This window comes from Myxine glutinosa, chromosome 13 (assembly GCF_964187855.1).
Source record: "Myxine glutinosa chromosome 13, kmMyxGlut1.1, whole genome shotgun sequence".
Taxonomy (NCBI): domain Eukaryota; kingdom Metazoa; phylum Chordata; class Myxini; order Myxiniformes; family Myxinidae; genus Myxine; species Myxine glutinosa.
The window spans coordinates 54,655,804-54,678,228 of record NC_136273.1 but is presented as its reverse complement, the minus strand read 5'-3'; the positions used below and the strand labels follow the sequence as shown (position 1 = coordinate 54,678,228).

The window sequence follows — 22,425 nt, the reverse complement described above, 5'->3', positions numbered from 1 at the left end:
TGTTATAAGTTATAACACCCTTTTTATTTGTCTGCTCTCAGTGGTTTCCACATGATTTGCTGCTTGAAATCGATCTGTTTTTTTAATTCCTCAGCCATTTCAACCAGAAACAAACAGCTTGATATCGCTTGCCAAGCCAGCCGTTCCTTATCACCCATTTCGTTGGAATGCTTGCTGGAGTACTTAAGTTGCTTCGCGGGGGCCTTAATTAATTAGTCACAAGGCCGGGGAAGTTCAGGTGTGTCATACATAACACACTTTTTGAATATGATTAACCACCACTTGGTAAACGCTATTCAGGCTGCATTTGCAAGCCATGGCGTTACAGTAGACAGAGCTCCCTTTTTGTTTTTATTCAGGCTGCTTTAGCAAGCAATGGTGTTGCAGTACACAGAGCTCCCTTTTTGTTTTTACGTACCCATTTTTTATTGACTAACATTTTTGTGCAATATACTAACACTCACCTGGAACGAAGTTCAGGGGAGATTATGCGATGGCTCCGTCGTCCGTCCGTCAATAAACACTTGCAACTTCTTATCCGAAACCACTGAAGGGATTGTGACCAATGCACCTAAAGTTTGTTTTACACGGCATTAAAAAAATCAGGCCCTGAGCGGGACTACAACGGGGGGGTGGGGGTGGGGGGGTGATTGACCCCCAAATATGTATTTGCTTTCTTCTCAGAAACTACACAGGCAATTCCGATGAATCTTGACTACAACCATCAGCACCCATGATGTATCAAAGTTTGTTCACGGCATTGGAAAAAAAAAATCAGGCCCTAAGGGGAAGTGTGGGAGAGGGGGGTTTAGGGAGGGTGCCCCCGGTGCCCCCCAAAATAGGTATTTGCTTTCTTTTAAGAAACTGGACATACAATTCCAATGAAACTTGATCACAACGTTGCGTTCATCACCTGTGATGTACCAACGTTTGCTGCCGGCATTTAAAATATCGGGGTCTAAGGTGGTCTACACGGGGGGAGGGCATGTTCCCTTATCCCTCTCGAACCCCTCCCCCCTCTCCCCCTAAAGTAGGTATTTTCCCTTTTCTCTGAAGCTACATACACGATTTAAATGAAACTTCACCACAACCTTAATCACCCGTGATGTACCAATGTTTGTTCAAGTCATTACAAAAATTAGGGTCTGGTGAGGTATACGGGGTGGGAGGGGGGTTGCCCCCCAAAGTAGGTATTTTTTTTTTTTTTGTTTATTTAAAGTGTTATGATTATGTTAGTATGATTCTACATGCTGCTCTGTCTTCTAGCAACCATTGAAATTGGTTAAAAATACCTCGAGTCAGTGCAGTATACTGTTTATTCTACCAGGAGAGCACCCAGAGGTATTGCCACTATGTTTTTCTCGAGCCCTACACATTTAGTGGCTCTCAGCCTTGTTTAGTGCAAATTTCAATAAGAGTATGAGCAAGATGACGTGCATAACACAATACTTGCGAAATTCAGAAAACAAATTTGACCTCAATAATAATTATTGGTCTTCAAATTTCAAGTCAATCAGCTGAAAATTGACGATTTTAGAAATTTAGTCGATGACCTTTGGCCGATGTTGACCTGAAAAATAATTGGTGGTTGAATTAAATGGCCAAATATGCAAATCCTCTTTAAATTTCAAGTCAATCAGATGAAAATTGACGATTTTAGAAATTTAGTCGATGACCTTTGGCCGATGTTGACCTAAAAAATAATTGGTGATTGAATTAAATGGCCAAATATGCAAATCCTCTTTAAATTTCAAGTCAATCAGATGAAAATTGACAATTTTAGATATTTCGCTTATGTTGACCTTTGGACCTCAAAAATTAATCGGTGGTCGAATTGAGTGACCTGATATACAAATCATGTTCAAATTTCAAGTCAATCAGATGAAAATTGAAGCTTTTTTGAAATTGCACCGAAGTTGTTGAGCTTTGGCCTATGTTGACCTCAAAAATAATTGGTGGTTGAATTCCGTGGCCTGATATGCAAATCCTCTTCAAATTTGAAGTAAATCGGTTGAAGATTGACAATTTTAGAATTGTGGCGTATGTGACATTTTGGTCTATGTTGACGTCAAAAATAATTGGTGGTTAAATTCAGTAAGCTGATGTGCAAATCCTCTTGAAATTTCAAGTCAATTGGATGAAAATTGATGATTTTAGAAATTCGACAAAGTTGTTGACCTTTGACCTCAGAATCAATAGGCTTTTGCTTATGACCAACACTACCATTTTGTGAAGTTTAGTGAAGGTCGGTTTGAAATTGTGACCTATAGGCGATTGACATACAGATAAACAAACAGACAGAATGAGCAATAACGCACATGAGCAACCATTATACAGTACTTGAAAAATCTTCGATTTTCACAAGTAATAAAATGTTTTATTCCTGTATACACACATCTTGCAGGCAAACACTTGGTTATGCATTGTTTAAGCTCTGAGACATATGCAGTCAATCTTCTTTCTTTGTTTTTTCTTCCTTGCTTTTAAGCTTATTGTATGAAATATATATAGTGTGTGTGTGTGTGTGTGTGTGTGTGTGTGTGTGTGTGTGTGTGTGTGTGTGTGTGTGTGTGTGTGTGTGTGTGTGTGTGTGTGTGTGTATATCAGGCCCTAAGGGGAAGTGTGGGAGAGGGGGGTTTAGGGAGGGTGCCCCCCACCGATGTGGTGGCTTACCAATATTTGTGAAGTTTATATAGGCTATGAGCCAGACCCCCCAAATTGACCGGTCGGTACCATACAGATGGAGTAAGGCTCATTGTGATTTTTAGCAAGATATATGTCCCTAGATATGAAAAAAAAGTGATAGCAGTGTATAACTCTCGGCCATCTCTGTGTTATCACCCGAAATATTATTATACGCCCGCTTCGCTTTGCCAAAAAATGTGATATTTGCTAAAATTGGAATAAATATGTTTTTAAGGACCACAGAGTGCCGAGATCGAGATCGAGATCGTATTTGTTCGAGAGATCATGATAAACCTAGAGTGTGGAGCAAGTTTGCATGCATTGTGAAATATAATGTAGCTGATGTTACAAACCTACTTTAGGATACTAGCTAATACCAAAAATTACACTGAGATACCAAAAGTAGTAGACGAATAAACCTAAAATGTTCAAAAGCTATGTTTCGTTCCAAAATATCAAAATTAGGGGGTATGGTTGAACATATTTTGAACTTTGCCAAAATATGTGCCCCAAACAACCACCATATTACAAAGTAATGATATATTCCAATGCAGTGGTTCCTTGCGAAGATTTTGAGGGGTCAAATGTTACTCTGGGAGTTTTCATTTTTGAAATATTGACAAAAATGTACAATATGAATTCTGAACTCGAAGCGATTTCGACCACTTTTTCACTAAATTTAACATATTTTTTGTCATTATATGAATATTTTGATAAATAACCCCCACAAATGTTCTATATTTCTATTACTATATTAGTTGGCATCCAGTATGCAAATTATTGGCACTCTGTGGTCCTTAAAAACATATTTATTCCAATTTTAGCAAATATCACATTTTTTGGCGAAGCGAAGCGGGCGTATAATAATATTTCGGGTGATAACAGAGAGATGGCCGAGAGTTATACACTGCTATCACTTTTTTTTCATATCTAGGGACATATATCTTGCTAAAAATCACAATGAGCCTTACTCCATCTGTATGGTACCGACCAACCCCCTTGGCTCATAGCCTAATATGCTAGCGGAAGAAAATAAATATATGCTAGCTTGGCTGCGCTTGCCTCACCAAGCGTCGTTACTGAGGAACGGGCTTATTTTAGCTGAGGATAATGACTGTACCTGAGTTGCTGTGTTGTCATGATTTACACAAATCATTATACAAACAATTATTTTACACAAATTTATTTGTAGTGTTTGTGATATTACATTTTATAAGTAATTTAGGTTGAAGATTTAGGTTGAAAAAAAAAAAAAAAAAAAAAAAAAAGAAGAACACCTCAGCACGTACATAGGAGAGGGGTAGGTGCAGACTGGAAGTTCGGGACGATTACACTTCACCACCACGTAATTCAAAACACCTCACCACCACGTAATTCAAAACACCTCACCACCACGTAATTCAAAACACCTCACCACCACGTAATTCAAAACACCTCACCACCACGTAATTCAAAACACCTCACCACCACGTAATTCAAAACACCTCACCACCACGTAATTCAAAACACCTCACCACCACCTAATTTAAAACACCGTGTGTGTGTGTGTGTGTGTGTGTGTGTGTGTGTGTGTGTGTGTGTGTGTGTGTGTGTGTGTGTGTGTGTGTGTGTGTGTGCGCGCGCGCATGCTAGCTTGGGTGCGCTTGCCTAACCAAGCGTCGTTACTGAGGAACGGGCTTATTTTAGCTGAGGATAATGACTGTACCTGAGTTGCTGTGTTGTCATGATTTATACAAATCATTATACAAACAATTATTTTACACAAATTTATTTGTAGTGTTTGTGATATTACATTTTATAAGTAATTTAGGTTATTTTTTTTATTTTTTTATTGTATACTGAATCGAGGCTCGTGAAAGAGCTAACATTTATTTCACAAACAAATCAACCAAACAAACAAAATATACAAAAAGAGGGAGCGGAAGACAAGATGGGGAGAGAAGGGGAAGCACACAACCACAACATTTGAGAGCAGGGAGAAGTGTGGGAGGGAGAGGGCTTGGGGGCAGGAGGTGTGGGAAGGGGAGGGGGGGGGGGGGAGAGGTATAAAACACAAGGGGACCGAAATTAGCGGGGGTAGAAAAGATCAAGGTTTTGGATGGGGGAGGATAGGAGATGGTGGTGAACAGCTGTTTTAAAGACCTGGAGGGTGGAGTGGGATTGAAGAGAGTGAGGGAGTTTGTTCCAAAGGCGGGAGAAAAGAGGAATGAAGGAGTGAAGGTGAGCAGAAAGTCTTGATTTTAGCAGTTTAACCATAAGAGGGTTGCAGGCAGATCTTGTGCGACCTGTAGGAATATTTGGGGGACAGAGCCCAGAGAGGGCTGGGGGGGCAAGGCCAGAGAGGAGCACCAACCTGCCTGCGGTGAGTGAGTGAAAGGCCCTTGGAGTTAGCTTCATCGCGGGAGATTCCAATGATTCTGAACGCTTTGGTTTCAACAGCGTGAAGACGGGCTAGGTGTGAGGCAGGAGCACCAGACCAGAGGGGAGAGCAGTATTCCATAGAGCTGCGGATGAAAGCCTTGTATGTGGTGAGGAGCTCAGGTGTGCCAAGGAAGGACTTCGCACGACGGAGGATGCCCAGTCGGCGACTGGCTTTGGAGGCCAGATTTGAAATGTGGTTTTCCCAGGAAAGATCATGGCAAATAGTGAGACCCAAAAGCTTGAGTGACAGAGCTTCTTGGAGAGGATTATTCAGAAAGTGGATGGGAGGGTTTTCCAGTCGGTCTTTTCGGAGAGACATCGTAAGAGTGTGAGATTTATCAGGATTGAAAGACATGTTCCATTTGTTTGCCCAGTCTGTGATTTTGTCCAGGTCTGCAGAGAGTGAGGAGGCTGCAGAATGCCGATCTGAGGGATGAGGAATGGAGCGACAGAGAGTAGAGTCGTCAGCAAAGAGATAGAGAGGATTTTCAAGAGAGTCAGAGAGATCATTGATGAAGACCAGAAAAAGCACAGGGCCCAGAACACTACCTTGGGGAACTCCAGCCTGAACAGGAAGAGGAGATGAGAGAAACCCAAGTCAGGGCCACACGTTGACTACGACCAGAGAGGAAGTCCGCCAGCCATGCGTGGAGATTTCCATGGATACCAAAGGAGGAGAGTTTGGTGAGCAGAGCAGGGTGCCAGACCGTATCGAAGGCACGGGAAATGTCAAGGGAGACGGCTCTAATTTCCTGTTTGGCGTTGAGGACCTCCATCCATTGTTGAGAAAGCAGAAGCAGCATGTCCAGAGTAGAGTGACCAGGTCTGAAACCAAATTGATGATCAGAGATCAAGCCATTGGAGAAGAGCAAAGATTTCAAATCTGAAGCAATGATGGATTCCATGACTTTGCTGATAATTGGGAGAAGGCTGATTGGTCTGTAGTTGCTGGGATCTGTTTTTGCACCTTTTTTGTGCAAAGCGGTGATGTTGGCTGATTTCCAAGCAGATGGCAGATGACCTTGAGCAAAAGAGAGGGTGAAGAGAACAGAAAGAGGAAGTGAAAGAGCGGAAGAACATGATTTTAGGACCTGTGGGCTGATGCCGTCAGGACCAGTTGCAGAATCAGAGTCGAGGGTTAACAGAAACTTTTCCACCTTGTCAGGAGGAAAGGACACAGAGTCCAGGAGCAGCTGGGTTCGACTGGGTACGGTGGGTACAGAGAGGGATGGGTTTGGGACACAAGATTTAGAGGCAAACACAGAGTTGAGGCATTCAGCTTTTTCACGTGTGGAGTCAGCCGTTAAGCCGTTTGAGGTGAGGGAAGGGATGGAGGGGGAACAAACACCAGAAACAGATTTGACCAGACGCCACCAGGATTTGGAAGAGGGAGACAGATAAGAGAGTTCGGTCTTGAGAACGGTGAGATATTGTTTCCTGGCTCTCCTGAGGGTGGACACACACTTGTTTCGGGCTTTGTGAAAGGAAATGAGATTTCCTTCCGTTGGATTTGCTTTCCAGGAGACGAAAGCAAGTTGTTTCAGGGCAACAGCCTCACCACAAGATTCCGTGTACCATGGACGGGAGGAAGGGTATGACAACTGAAGACGAGATGGGATAAATCTGTGCATGATAGAGAGCAATTTACTTTGAAAGAATTCCCAGGATGAGTTGATGTCAGAGGCGGTAGAGATGGGAGACCAGTCCAGATGATTGATGGCTGCTTGAAGACCGTGCCAGTTGGCCTGAGTGAAATGCCAGACTCGTCGACGCACAGTGCGTCGACGCACAGGTTGAAGATTTAGGTTGAAAAAATATATAAAAATTCAAAACAGAACCCTTCAGCATGTACATAGGGGAGGGGTAGGTGCAGACTGGAAGTTCGGGACGATTACACTTCACCACCACGTAATTCAAAACACCTCACCACCAGGTAATTCAAAACACCTCACCACCACCTAATTTAAAACACCTCACCACCACATAATTCAAAACACCTCACCACCACGTAATTCAAAACACCTCACCACCACCTAATTCAAAACACTTCACCACCACGTAATTCAAAACACCTCACCACCACGTAATTCAAAACACCTCACCACCACGTAATTCAAAACACCTCACCACCACCTAATTTAAAACACCTCACCACCACGTAATTCAATACACCTCACCACCACATAATTCTAAATACCTCACCACCACGTGATTTTTTTTGATTTTTTTTTTGTATACTGAATCGAGGCTCGTGAAAGAGCTAACATTTATTTCACAAACAAATCAACCAGACAAACAAAATATATAAAAAGAGGGAGCGGAAGACAAGATGGGGAGAGAAGGGGAAGCACACCTCACCTTTAAAGCTTGAAAGCTTTAAAAGCTTTAAAGGTGAGCCTCACCTCACCTTTAAGCACACCTTTAAAAACACCTCACCACCACGTGATTTCAAAACACCTCACCACCACATAATTCAAAATACCTCACCACCACGTGATTCAAAACCACCACCACATTATTAAAAACACTTCACAACCACGGAAACAAAAATTTCAGCGAGTAGTTCAGTGACAACACAGACACTGTACAGATATGTAGATTGTAGATATCTATCTATAATTCCAGTAATCTCTGTTTGTACGTTTGTTTGTCTGTGACCGCTGTTTCTCGACAACCACGGGTCCGATATACTTTTAACTTGCCAGGTATATTGCTGGGGACCCGAGGATGTGCCTTTTCAAGGTTTCATATTAATCGGACAATTACTTACCGAGCTATGTCCAAAAAACGATTCAACCAATCAGAGAGCAGCGAACTATCGCGTGTGCCGAACGTGGCGGACACACTCTGCCTCGGATGGCACATTTGAGAGCGTATTCATTTATTTCACGTTTGCAAACTATGTTGGCGTTAAACTATGTTTTCAAACTAATAAAAACGATTTTGCGATTCATTCGCTTTCCTGCGCGTTTGTGCACGCGATGGCGATTTCTTTACCAAACTCCGGAAGCCGTTCGCTTTGGACCAAACCATTTCATGTAAATAGAGGGGGGGGATATAATTTTAGATATAGATATAGTACGGGCAATGCCCTAGTATAGATAAATGATTGTACCTGAGTTGCTGTGTTGTCATGGTTTACACCAATAAAATTCAAACAATTGTTTTGCACAAATGCATTTGTAATATACGTGATGTTACATTTTATAAACAATTGAAGTTGAAGACTTCGTTGAAAAAAATTTTTTTTCCAAAAAAAGGGAAAAATAAATAATAAAAAAATTGGAAATTTTTTCAAAAAAAATTCCCTTATGACATATCCACCCACGGGAGAGATTGGTGTATACTAGAAGTTTGGTACGATTTCACAAAATATTGAGGGAGTAGTTCAGTGACAACACAACACAGACACTGTATATATATATATATATATATATATATATATATATATATATATATATATATATATATATACATATGTATATGTATATATATCCATTAAAAGTCTTCTTTTTTTTTTTACATTCTGGCTGTTGGTGTCTTCCTTGCGTTGTCGCTTATTGTATTCTTTTAATTCCATTACAAAAGTCGTTGTTGCTTTTTTTCTATCTCTTCTCGATTTTTTTCTGTTATTATGAGGTATATCACCTCAAATTTATTCATGCTTGAACAACCCTTTTCTTAATGATGATGCACTCTATTTACCACGTTTTGAAGTGACCACATGTAATATATAGTCAATATATGGTGTAATCATGTTCTCTGCCAGAGTGGATCAGCCAAGCTCACTGTCACTCAAACCTCATCCCTTCTATCACAGGATAAGGAAGCAGATGCCCCTTTATGCATTTGCAGCATTCAAACCCACTTGCAAGAATGCTGGCTCACCACCTGTTTATAGACCTCAGCATAGGCCAAACAGTGTACTTATGCCTTTATCAGGCAAGTTATGAGTGTCTCACCAGCCACGCTGGCTGCTATCAACCCCTGTTCGCCACCTGGCCTTGTAAGTTGCCGCTCCATCTGTGAGCTACTGCGTTCAGAAGCTATGGGTGCTCTGCATTGCGTTTACATTGCCCTTATCATTTGGGCCTTTCGCTAAACCCCGCTGCTGGCTTCCGAGCCTGGGTTCCTTGAACGAGGGGAACTTGAGCTGTTTTCTGGAGGGGTCATTTGGTGTCTGGAAGGAAGGGAGGGGGGAGGTAGAGGAGGTTGGGGTGTGGAGGGGAGAGGAGTAGAGCGCAACGCAGCAAAGCGTTCCAAAGACCGTGCACTTGGGTCTTATCTTTCTCTTTGTATATACTGTCATTTGACGAAGATGTATTGCTGTTCCAGTGTTTGTGCATGCATGTCTGTGGCTGCTGCTGCTGTTGTGTGTGTGTGTGTGTGTGCGTGTACGTGTTGTGGGTGCTCGTGCAGCAACTATTGTTTGTAATGCTAAATCTTGTTTCTGCCACGATTCTGTTTATTTTTAAAGTGAGAATTATTTTGTAGGGAGTGGGTGATTGAAAATGGTTCTCTCTCTCTCTCTCTCTGTCTCTCTGTCTCTCTGTCTCTCTGTCTCTCTCTGTCTCTCTCTGTCTCTCTCTGTCTCTCTCTGTCTCTCTTTCTCTCTCTCTATCTCTGTCTCTCTTTCTCTCTGTCTCTTTCTCTTTCTCTCTCTCTCTCTCTCTCTCTCTCTCTCTCTCTCTCTCTCTCTCTCTCTCTCTCTCTCTCTCTCTTTCTCTTTCTCTTTCTCTTTCTCTTTCTCTTTCTCTTTCTCTTTCTCTCTCCCTTTCTCTTTCTCTTTCTCTTTCTCTTTCTCTTTCTCTTTCTCTTTCTCTTTCTCTTTCTCTCTCGTTCTCTCTTTCTCTCGTTCTCTCGTTCTCTCGTTCTCTCTCTCTCCCTCTCTCAATGTTTCGCTTAATTTAATTAAACGCTTAATTTGCTCTTGATGTGGTCATAGCTCTTGCATGAGCATTTCCTTTAAATTTGTTTGTGTCTTCACCTTTGGTTTGTAAAAATTTTATTCTTGCTGGTTTCCTTTAAATATCCTTTGCTCCTTTTGGTGAATTCATGATCCTTACGAAATGTTTCTTTAAACTGGTTGCTTTGCTTACAACCGCTTTGTGGAATGGCTTGTATTTTTATAATAAAAGGGCACAAAAGTCTTTCTCTCTTTCTCTCTTTCTCTCTTTCTCTCTTTCTCTCTTTCTCTCCTCTTTCTCTCTTTCTCTCTTTCTCTCTCTTTCTTCACTGACTGTTAACCCAAAACGGTATCATAATACTGGCTTTGTCTCACTTGATCGTGTCATCATCCTTCAATGTTCTCACAGTTTCCAAACAGGAGGTTTGCTGCACAAGCTCGGCATGTCTTTAAGAAAGATTCCACCGCTCATGCTTATAATAGTCATAAACTAGAACGGCACTCAGTAGAGAGCATACCTCCGCCTGGTTGGCCATATCACTCAATGGTGAAGAATTACTTTAAAAATTCTACGAGCTGGATCCATATCCGGATCTTCACCAAAATTGAATCGATTCTTCCTCGTCACAGACACATCATGTCCACCAAGTTTCCTCCAAATAATTCATCCATAACCTTTTGAGATATCCTGCTATGTATCGTTTCTGGCCAATGGTGAAGAATCACTTTAAAAATTAAATAATTCTAATATCCAAATCCATATTCAGATCTTCACCAAAATCTAATCGAATCGTCCTTGTCAGACACCCAACCGGTCCACCAAGTTTTGTCCAAATCCGTCCACAATTTTTTGAGATATCCTGCTATGTATCGTTTTTGGTCCTATCTCCCAATGGTGAAGAATCACTTTAAAAATTCTAGTAGCCGGATCCGAATCCGGATCTTCACCAAAATCGAATCATTTTGTCGGTCTCACATACGCTACATCTCTGCCAAATTTCTTCCGAATCCGTCCACAATTTTTTTGCGATATTTTGTTCACAAACGGACAGACAGACGGGTGAAAACATAACCTTCATCCACCTTTGGTGGCTGAGGTAATAATAGCTGTTCCTTCTGATGATGTTTAATGGTTCAAGGTACGTTTAATGCATCACCCACGTTGTAATAAACAGAAAATAACCTGATTCGTGAATTCCACTATATCTTGATGTATCCTTATTTAGCTTAAATCTGGTCATTATTTAGGAATGTTTCTGATAGTTTTTCGTCAGATATTTTTTGCCAGTACTTGGACAGCATGTCGCTTTGTGCTCGTCAGGTGGGGAAGGGTTAACTGCAGGCGGGTCCCTGTGGTGTAGATGAAAAGCACAAGGCGACCCCGAGGTTTAGGGACCCTACTCCCTTCAGGATTTCAAATCGTGCCCCAAACATAATGCTCTTTAGAAAAACAATGAGAGCCTTTCCGAGGGGTTCGCTGCCTTAAACCCGCGTCTCTTGAGAATGTGGAATTGTGAGAGAGACATGGAAGATATTGTAATGAAAAGAGAGTGAGAAATTCGGTAGTAATGCTGGTTAATGCTGAAGGGAAGAAGGAATAGCAAGTCACGCGCTCATGGAAGACAAACGTGTGCACATGTTTCTGGAGCACGATGAATGGCGGATGTTACGGAACCACCGTCACCATCTAGTGATTTGCTCAAATCCTCTTCTGCGCTTTAATCTAAGGGGAGTACAGCGAATCACAGTGGCTCCCCACGGGTCCATGGGCAACACTTGCCTTTGCTGCCTTACCTCAAAACGTAATCCCAGCCTCACCCTGGAGCCAAGCCCAGGGACTTGTATTCTGGCCTTCTGGCCAACAAGCTATTGAAATAGTCTGGGTGAGACTTGTCAGATGTATGTTGTTCATATTTATTGCTTGAATATGTTTCATTTGAAAGTATTCAAGAAGAATATTTCACCCTCGCTTCCCGTAGGATCCCATATTGCTTATCCGGTGGCTCGGCTTTCGAGATGCCGTGTTGTGCTTGTGCATTCATTTATTCATTTTCTTCTTCTTGTGTTTTTGCCTGTATGCTGCAGTGCTGTTGGGGGTGCCAATGTTGCGCCATTGGAGTAAGGCTGTGAGAAACATTAAAAAGGTCTTTTTATTACAAATGATGTTCTTAAATTATCTTCGACCTTTAGGTTAATTGTTGTGTTTGCTTTTTGGGAGGTATTGCTGAAATAAAATGCCCTTTTAAACTGTTTGATGGAACTCTGAAGCCCCCTTGTGGGACTAGTGTGTGTGTACTTCCTACATACTAGATGTGTGCTGTACGTATAATTAGCCCGTCTGCACAGTGGGTGAAGGTGTGTGTGTGTTTGTGTGTGTGGTTGTGTGTGTGTGTGTGGTTGTGGTTGGTTGGTTGTTATCTCCATTTGTGAAGTTTTGTGTGTATCATTGGGAGTCCACCCAGGACCCAAAGTATCCATCTCCGCTTCGGTAAGGAATCACTGTTCATGCACCAAGCTGTTCAACCTTTCCAGAGAGAGTTTTGTTCCAAGGGCTTTTTCTTTCCAGGATCGTCACTGAGCCCCGGAATCCTCAACTGTTGTTTGTTTGTGGTAATGTTCCCAGGGATGGTTTTTAAGATCTCCATGAAGTTCTTTTTCCCATTGCTCCAATTATCACCAGTTGGTACAATTTAGGTGCTCTTCTTCCAATATCTTTTCCCTTCATTTTTAAGATCTTAGTATTTGGTGATTTTCTTGATTTCTGTGTTGTTTAGGCCAAAATCTCTGGGTACTGACACTTCAATTAACAATGCTCTATATATATATATATATATATATATATATATATATATATATATATATATTTTTTTTTTTTTTTGTGTAGCTAAGTATGATATCCGATCGCAATGCTTTGTTTTCTATTTTCACGCTCGATGGGTCATTAGGTCGTACGTGATAATTACTTCCTTGTTTTCAATAATTGCTTCGGGTTCGTGTTTCCTTGAGCCTTTTGCAACTGGGATATTGAATTTTTTTTACTGATGTGCCAATTGATAAATTACTCTATTGAAAACTTCATTCTGCCTTTGTGTGTTCGGACATGACGTCGCAGGTCTACAAGAGCTTTGCATTGGTGTTGTTGTTGTTGGGGTTCTTGTTCGGGTTCTTGTTGGTTTTTTGATTTCTGAAATGTGCATTCATTAGTCAAGACAGCTGCCGGACCACACCCACATCTGTCGCTTGACTCCACCCACCATAGCACAGAGACAAAATGATATTGCCGCCATCTTGGTTTTCTGGTGGGTCTTGCACATTGTGTTTGTAGGCCCCTGCTGATTACACACTGCCCAGGTTTGTTGCATCAGATTTCCATAGGATTTGTTTGGGTTGAGTGTTATTCACGATGAGGAACCCCAAAAATGTAATCATATGTCAAATAATAGTACGGTTTAATCAAGCTTGTCAGAACGTATGGTAATCAAGCATTACGTTACGTTACATAATAAAGCGTTACATTATGCAAATTACTTTTTAAAAGTAGCATTACATAATTTTTGAACGTCCCCTTGTTGAGGTAAAGCAATCCGTGACCGTGTGATGAATCAGCTCATTCTGATAGAACCATGGGGAGGGTGAAATGGATAAGAGGTGTCGAGTTCATATTTCAATGGTGTATCAAATGTGTTTCCCAATCTTTGTTGCAGGTTGTGACCACAGTGCGGTCATTCTTACTTACATCCCGAGAGGAGATGACTCGTGCTTTATTTTTCTACCTTGCAAAACCTATGCCTGTCCAATTGACTCAGTCCTGCCATTGTCTTAAAACCATTGTTGTAGTGTCCTTGGTTCTGGGCATTTATGATGATTCGTTCTCCATACCAGTTGAGCTGACCTCTTCTCAGCCACTCCAATGAGCCTTCTTTGTCTATGTCCAGTCTGTCCAACTTTGTTTATTTTTCTCCCTGCTCTTTTATATTTCTTCCAGTTGTCAGTGTAATGAGAATATGGAGAAGACATGAATATTTGGGACGTCATAGTGAGTAGAAAGTGGCCTTACTAGCCCGTCTGCTGTGCAGCAAGAGACGGCTGGGTTTTTTATTTATTTATTAATTCTTTACCTCTTTACCATTGACCTTCACTATAACATTTTTTGTGACTGTCCAGGCCATATCATTTTTACCATTTGAGCTTTTCTTATCAAATTTTCAACAAACCTTTATTATGATAATATGTGGAACATCGAATCATAAAATCGACCTTTCTTTTTTTTTTAAGCTGTTTTTTAGCCCATAGTCATCTGCATATTCTCATTTTGAGATGCTTCCTAGTTTTGTATGCAGGCTGTGGCTTCTGGTTGCATCACTGATGGGAGCAGGTCTGTGCCACTGAAGCAGTGCCCACCTGTACATTACATCATTAACAAAAGCTATCCTACTGTCCATGAATGGCACTGTCATCACACGCATTTGCTCTGGTCCTGCTTTTTGTTTGTGTTTATCTCTTTGCATTTAGGGAAGGTAACCTTCCACTTTCAATTGATGTGTTTCCTGTTTACCATGCATAAGCCACAGTCAGACATCGCCTTTTCAACTGTTGAATAAACTGATCGCGTTTATCTGAAATTAACCGTTTTATTTGATGCACCGTTGACCACTAAGCAGCCCAAACATACCACTACAAGCACCGTTGTATATTTAGCATCCACAAGCTAAATCCGTCAGACGGGACGCCCAGTTTAACATCTGTCCGAGGGACGGCACACACATTGATGAATCACCCTGCTTGTGAAATATCGGGATGACAGTAGGTTGGAATTCAAACCCGGGATAGATAGCTCGGTGGTGAGTGTGCATACCTCGAGGATATCCTGCCAGCCATGTATGTGTTGTGTAATGTGTACGTGCTCCTCACATGTATTCTTTCGTTTTCATCGGTTATTCGGTGCTTGAATGGCGTCGCATTATGGCTGTTGCGTCTTATGTTGAGGATAGTATTTTTTTTCTTGTTTTACAGTTACCTGCCATGGTTTGAAACGTTTTATAAACTGCTGAACAATGTTTCCGACCACTTTGCCAAGAGCCAGGTAATAAATCAATAACATTAAATGTGCTTTTTGTGGGTAGTGTGTGTGGTGGAGAGGGTGGTGGTTGGGGAAGGGAGGTGGGGTTCAGGTTTTTTATGTAGGTTTTAGGTATTATTTAAAATTACATGCACAAATGACAATTATTCCTGTTAATACCTCTTCTTCTTTGTAAGCCCACAGCTTTATTACCTCTGCCACCAAAGGTGGATGGAAGTTATTGTTTCACCCCTGTCTGTCTGTTTGTTACTTGGCAAAAAAACATTTTTTTGACAAGTATGTTGATCACTCCGGTTGGTGTACTTGTTTGTGTGTGTGTGTGTTTGTTTGTCTGTCAGCTCACTTATACTTGCCTACAGGTCACAATGTTAAACGGATCTTTACAAAACTTCACCAAATGTTAGAGTTCGTGGTCCGACAAAATCCTATATATTTTTGAGGTCAGAAGGTCAACATAGGCCAAAGGTCATCCACTTTTTTCAAATTTCTAAAATCCTCAAATTTCATCCGATTGACTTGAAATTTGAAGAGGATTGACATAGCAGCTAACTGAATTCAATCACCAATTATTTTGGAGATCAACATCGGCCAAAAGGTCAACAAACTTTTCAGATTTCTAAAATCCTCAATTTTCATCTGATTGACTTGCAATTTGAATGGGATTTTCATATCAGCAAACTGAATTCAACCAACAACTATTTTTGAGATCAACATAGTCCAAAAGGTCAGCATAGGCCAAAGGTCAACAAACATTTCAAATTTCTAAAATCCTCAATTTTCATTTGATTGACTTGCAATTTGAATGGGATTTTCATATCAGCAAACTGAATTCGACCAACAACTATTTTTTAGATCAACATAGTCCAAAAGGTCAGCATAGGCCAAAGATCAACAAACATTTCAAATTTCTAAAATCTTCAATTTTCATTTGATTGACTTGCAATTTGAATGGGATTTTCATATCGGCGAACTGAATTCAACCAACAACTTTTTTTTTAGATCAGCATAGCCAAATGGTCAACATAGGCCAAAAGTCAACCATTTCAAATTTCTAAAATCCTCAATTTTCATCTGATTGACTTTAAATTTGAATAGGATTTGCATATCAGCCTACTGAAACCAACCACCTACTATTTTTGAGGTCAACATAGGCCAAAACGTCAACATAGGCCAAAGGTCAACCACCATTTCAAATTTCTAAAATTCTCAATTTTCATCCGATTGACTTGATATTTGAATGGGATTTTCATATAAGCGAATTTAATTCAACCACCAACTCTTTTTGAGATCAACATAGGCCAAAAGGTCAACATAGGCCAACGGTCAGCCACTTTTCTCATTTTTCTAAAATCCTCAATTTTCATCCGATTTACTTGAAATCTGAATATGATTTTCATATCAGCTTACTGAAACCAACCACCAACTATTTTTGAGGTCAACATAGGCCAAAAGATCAGCATAAGCCAAATTTTTGAAGTTGTCAATTTTCATCTGATTAACTTAAAATTTAAAGACGATTTGCATATCTGGTCAATGAATTGAACCCCCAACTATTATTGAGGTCAACATAGGCCAAAATGTCATCATAGGCCAGATTTCTAAAATCCTCAATTTTCATCCTATTGACTTGAAATTTGAAAAGGATTTTCATATTAACTAACTGGATTCAATCATCAACTATTTTTTTTTGAGGTCAACATAGGCCAAAAGGGCAACAGAGGCCAAATTTCTAAAATTGTCAATTTTCATCTGATTAACTTAAAATTTGAAAGCGATTTGCAGATCAGGTCACATAATTCAACCACCAATTATTTGTGAGGTCAAAAGGATGCTCTACCGAGTGCCATTCTACTTTGTTCTCTTTTGCCAATTGTCGCTCTGTGAATGATTTTTCATCTATCTGTCCGTTTGTGAACAAAATATCTCAAAAGGTTGTAGACGGATTCGGACGGCATTTGGCAGAGATGTAGCATATGTGACACTGACGAAATGATTAGATGTTGGTGAAGATCCGGATCCAGATCCGGCTACTATAATTTTTTAAGTGATTCTTCACCATTAGGAGATCGGGCCAAAAACTATACATAGCCGGATATCTCAAAAAGTTGTGGACGGATTTTGACGAAACTCTTTGGACAGGTTGTGTGTGTGACAAGGAAGAATCGATTTGATTTTGGTGAAGATCTGAATATGGATTCGGATATGAGCGTTATTTAATTTTTCGTGATTCTTCACCATTGGGAGATAGGGCCAAAAACGATACATAGCATGATATCTCAAAAAGTTGTGGACGGATTTGGACGAAACTTGGTGGACCGGTCGGGTGTGTGACAAGGAAGATGGATTCAATTTTTGTGAAGATCCGGATCCGGATCTGGATCCAGCTAGTAGAATTTCTTCAGTGATTCTTCACCATTGAGTGATATGGCCGACCAGGTGGAGGTATGCTCTCTACTGAGTGACGTTTTAGTCTTTATTTTGGTGCTATTTCCTTCCTTTTTCGTTTTTTATTTTCTCCCCCATAAATTTCTTCATTGAGTAGAATTCTTATTTGACATCATCAATATGTGGGGCTTTATTAGCTGATGTTTTCCTTCCTTTGATGCTGTCTCTTTTCTTCACACATCTGTGTTCTAGGAGCATGACGTGGTTCGATTCCTCCAAGCACTTTATCAGCACGCCGTGCCTGAATGTGGCTCTAGTGTGAGCCTCTCAGTGGTAAGTGTCTGTCTGTACCACTTTTACACATTTTGCACACCAAACAGAAGGGAATGGTTGTGGATTGAAATTGAGGTTGTATTTTGTAACATTGGACAGACTTATATCTGCATGGTATCCTGCTGCTCTGCTTTACTACCTACCCAGCATGCACCTGTAACCATACTAGGCATGCATCGCAGCATACCCGATCACATACTTATTTACCAACATGTATTGCACTTCCCATGCATGACTTGCTGAAACTCTGCAGTCGAGGTCACACCATGCATAAGCCATGTTTTATTTTTTCACAGGACAATTGTTAGGCATGAGCTTAGCAACGCCACCAGCCCCACACGTCTCTGTAGGATTGAAATGCAGCCAACACCAGGAAGACAATAAAACTGGTCTAAAAAATTGAAAATTTAATTCTCTTCCTTGTTGAGCCTATGCCTAATAGGTTGAATTTCATTTAATGCGAATAAGTGGAGCAGATGCAACTGTTTAGCCAGAATAGCCGTTTTAAATTTAAATAGTTCCTGGCCACTCCCAAAACTGTTTTGTGTACCACAGGCAGGTTAATATGTGGCAGATATTTCCTGTTGGTCAGGATGCATGCAGCAATAGCTGGTGTGGCACTTGCTTCCTGGTACCCACGACGCTAATGGCATCGGATCTCCATTAAAAATTGAGTATAACACTACTTGAAGAGTATAACACTTGAAACCGTGTATCTCCTTTTGTACTATGTTAAAAGTGGTTCACTTTGTGTGTGTGTATATATATATATATATATACTATATATATATATATACATATACATATACAGTGCCTATAGAAAATCTACACCCCCTTTCAAATTTTTCACCTTTTGTTGCCTGATAACCGAGAATTAAATTGCATTAAATCAGACTTTTTGCACCTTTATTTACACATCGTAACCCACAACTTCCAAGTGAAAAAAAATTCCGCAAATTTCACAAAATCAATTAAAAATACAAAACTAGAATATCTTAGTTGGATAAGTGTCTGCCCCCCTGAGTTAATACTTGGTGGAAGCACCTTTGACAGAAATTACAGCTGTGTTAGGATAGGTCTCTGCCAACTTTGCACACCTTGATTGGGCAATATTTGCCCATTCTTCTGCACAAAACTGTTCAAGTTCAGTCAAGTTGCGTGGGGAGCGTTGATCGACAGCAATCTTCAAGTCGTACCACAGATTTTCTATTGGGTTTAGGTCGAGGCTCTGACCAGGCCACTCAAGGGCATTTATTTTTTTTGTTCCTTAGCCACTCCAGTGTAGCTTTGGCTGTGTGCCTCGGGTCGTTGTTATGTTGAAAGGTGAACTTCCATCCCAATTTCAGCTTTCTTGCAGAGGGCAGCAGGTTTCCCTTGGATTTTTATGGATTTTGCTCCATCCATTTTCCCTTCTATCCTACCAAATTCCTAAGTCTCTGCTGATGAGAAACATCCCCAAAACATGATGGTGCCACCACCATGCTTCACTGCAGGGATGGTGTTCTTTGGGTGATGTTCTGTGTTGAGTTTGCGCAAAATGTACCGTTTTGCATTTTGGCTAAAACATTCTATATTTGTTTCGTCGGACCACAAAACTTTTTGCCACTTAGTTTCAGAATCTCCAGAGTGGTTTTTTGCATACCTCTGGTAAACAAGTTGGGTAATGACTTCCTTCTTGTCAGGTAAATTGAAAAATTTGTTGGTAATGCCAAGATCAAAGTCTGAGCATAGTGCCACACATTAGTGAGCAAAAATATCTGCCTCACATTAGTGAGAGCAAAATCTCACCATTGGCATTGTAATTACCTTGCAGAAATATACCCTAGGTCTGACCATATCCCCAATGCGAGCATTGAAATCTCCAATAATTAGTTTGTCCGTAGGTGGTACGGAATGGATAAGAGTGCTGAAAACAACATGCATTTTAAGGCCATGTTCCCTGCTAGAGCGGGGGTTAGCCTTGCGGTCCCCATGACAATCTTCTCCATTTTGCCCTATTTTCTGCATCTCTCCTTGTTAACCCCCTTGCCCGCATTTCTTCTTCCACCATCTTTAGCCAAGTCTTTCTCGGTCTTCCCCGTCCTCTACTTCCTTCTACATTAACTTCCATCACTCTTCTCAACCAGTCACTTTCATCCTTCCTCAATACATGACCAAACCATCTCAACCTGTTCCTCTTCACAGCATCAATCACAGGCAATATTCCCATCATCTTTCGCAATTCATCATTTGTCTTCCTCTCTCTCAACGATACTCCGCACATCCATCGAACCATTCGCATTTCCACCCTTTCCAGCCTTCGTTGCTGCTCTACATTCATTACCCATGTCTCTCTCCCATAAATCATAACACTTCTCACACATGCAGCATACACCTTTCCCTTCAGCTTCAGCGACACTCTCCTCCTCATCAGCACGCCACTCAGTTCCCGAAACTTCTTCCATGCACATCTCACTCGAGCAACCGTTGCCGAATCTGATCCACCTTCTCCATTCAGCATGTCTCCGAGGTAGCAAAATGTTTTCACACCTTCCAGCTTCACGCCGTCTCCAAGATCCAACTCAACATTTCCTCCATCTGCAGCTCCCTCTGTGCACACCTTACATTTGAATGTAGCTGCCACACTGGTTAATGACCCTCTCAAACCACTACATTTTTGATGAACCCACTCAGCACACATTGTACATTGAATGGAGTTCACTCCGACACCCTTCCTGCACACAGCACACGGCCACTTCCCAGTTCTTTCCACCTCACCACATTCTTTACCACTTGCCATCACCTTTGTCTTTCCGATATTCACCTTCAGACCTTTTGTCTCCATACATTCCTTCCACTTGTTCATCTTTTCCTTCAGTCCATCCATACTTTCCGCAATCAACACCAGATCATCTGCATACAACAACTCCCACGTTAAACCCTCCTTTACGTTCTGAGCCAGCACCTCCATCACAGCTACAAATAGTAGTTGAGGAGTGACAAATAGCTGAAAGTAATGTTCAAATGCTCTTCTGCGTTATCGGTGCTCAGAAGAGTGGGAGAATGAATTTAAGTGCCTACACTAGTGAAACTGTGAGCACCTATACTAGCAGTTTAGGTGCTTACAGCATGGTAAAGGTTGTATTATTTACTGGGGTCAATCATATTTGGGGAGTCTAACACTTGAAACGGTCATAAGTCATAGTCATAATTCGATCACGGACTGGCTTTGGTAGTTAGATATTTTCTGCAAATTGACTTTTCCCTGGGAGTCTCAATTGGGATAATTACCGTTATTAATAATTTAATGGGGTTTGGTGTTAGATCATGTCCCGAACTACAAGGTGGTGAAAACCGCTCCGCACCGCATCGTTAAATTCAGCCATTCATGAAACTACTGTTTCGCCGTTTTACAGTTTTCACATCCGACTGGTTAACGGTCTTGGTAAGGAACTGTAAACGAAACAATTTTATTTGAACTCCACTTGATCTCAACAATAATTCATATTTACTTAATGATCTTTAAATTAACAGAAAAGTCAAAATGCTATAAAAGCTTCATTGTTCTAAACTTTGTCTACGATTCTTGGCAGGTCCAGTTTATGTTAATATTGGTGAAGTGAGACAAGGCATTTCACCTTTGGCTCTTCCATTCTTCCTACTACTTACTGTTTTAGATGGCAAGGGATTAATAAATGTAATGGGCCATCAACCGACACCATCCCTCCTTTGGAACTGAGTTCCAAATTATAAATTCTGACATTCAGATCTTGGGTGCTATAATCTGCATTCCAGAATCAACTGTTACTTTGCTCGAATGTTGACATCACCCCCAGCAACAAGGTTGATATGTTTACATTATTTCCTGCGCTGTTATGAGGTTGACCACTCGATGAGTATTAAAGAAGTGCCAAGCAAGATTCCTGGTGATGTCAATTTGAAACGTGGATGTAGGACACATGAGAATCGTCGTGAAGAACGATAATTTCCCGGGTTGATCATTGGTCTAACTTTTGCCATTTCCTCCCGTAAATTAACGTTGTTTACAAAAGGAAATGTTAATTACAATTCATGGCCATGGAGCATGTATAAACACAAAGTGGAGGAGTTTTATTATCCACAACTGCAAAAACCTGATAATGGTTATTTCACATTACTCGTCGCATTTTCGCCTGTGATGAAAAAAAACCACTCGGTGTGACTTCCGACTTTTTTTTCATGGCAGGTCTCAAATTAGCTGGTGCAATACTGGACCCTCGGTGCATGATCTCCACAAATTATACACAGAACTGGTGGTTTAAATGGCATTGAGAGTTTAGGGCTGTGATGAGCTTTAATAAGCTTTAATAATTCCAGAGGATGCTCTATACTAGCAGTAGTGTGCAAAGTTGTGGCTCCAATGCATTTTTATCAAAAATTCTACCATATTTGCTTGGTAGAATTTACCATTTAACAACTGATAAATAAGTTGGGTCACCCAATCAAGATCTAGTTATTTAGACCTTGGCAAAACATCAAGAAAATTGATGTTTAGAGCTGTAGCAAAAATTAACCCAGGCGTACAACACAGCAATGACGGCCCAAATGGCCTACTATCTTTGTTTGAGGTCATGTAGGATTGTGCAATGACTACCTA

General features: G+C 40.8%; 1 protein-coding gene across 6 annotated transcripts in view; it reads left to right on the top strand.

Annotated features, from left to right (window-relative positions):
* The window catches only part of LOC137438361 (DENN domain-containing protein 1A-like), a 386,103-nt gene that overhangs the window by 239,586 nt on the left and 124,092 nt on the right, over positions 1 to 22,425 (top strand). For all 6 annotated transcript variants that reach the window (XR_013621219.1, XR_013621220.1, XR_013621218.1 and 3 more), the window contains exons 6-7: positions 15,026 to 15,095; positions 17,730 to 17,810. Coding sequence is in view for 3 of the 6 variants with exons in the window: in XM_078767519.1 (XP_078623645.1) it covers positions 15,026 to 15,095; positions 17,730 to 17,810 (151 nt within the window). In the remaining 3 variants the exon portion in view is untranslated. The remainder of the gene's footprint in view (positions 1 to 15,025; positions 15,096 to 17,729; positions 17,811 to 22,425) is intronic.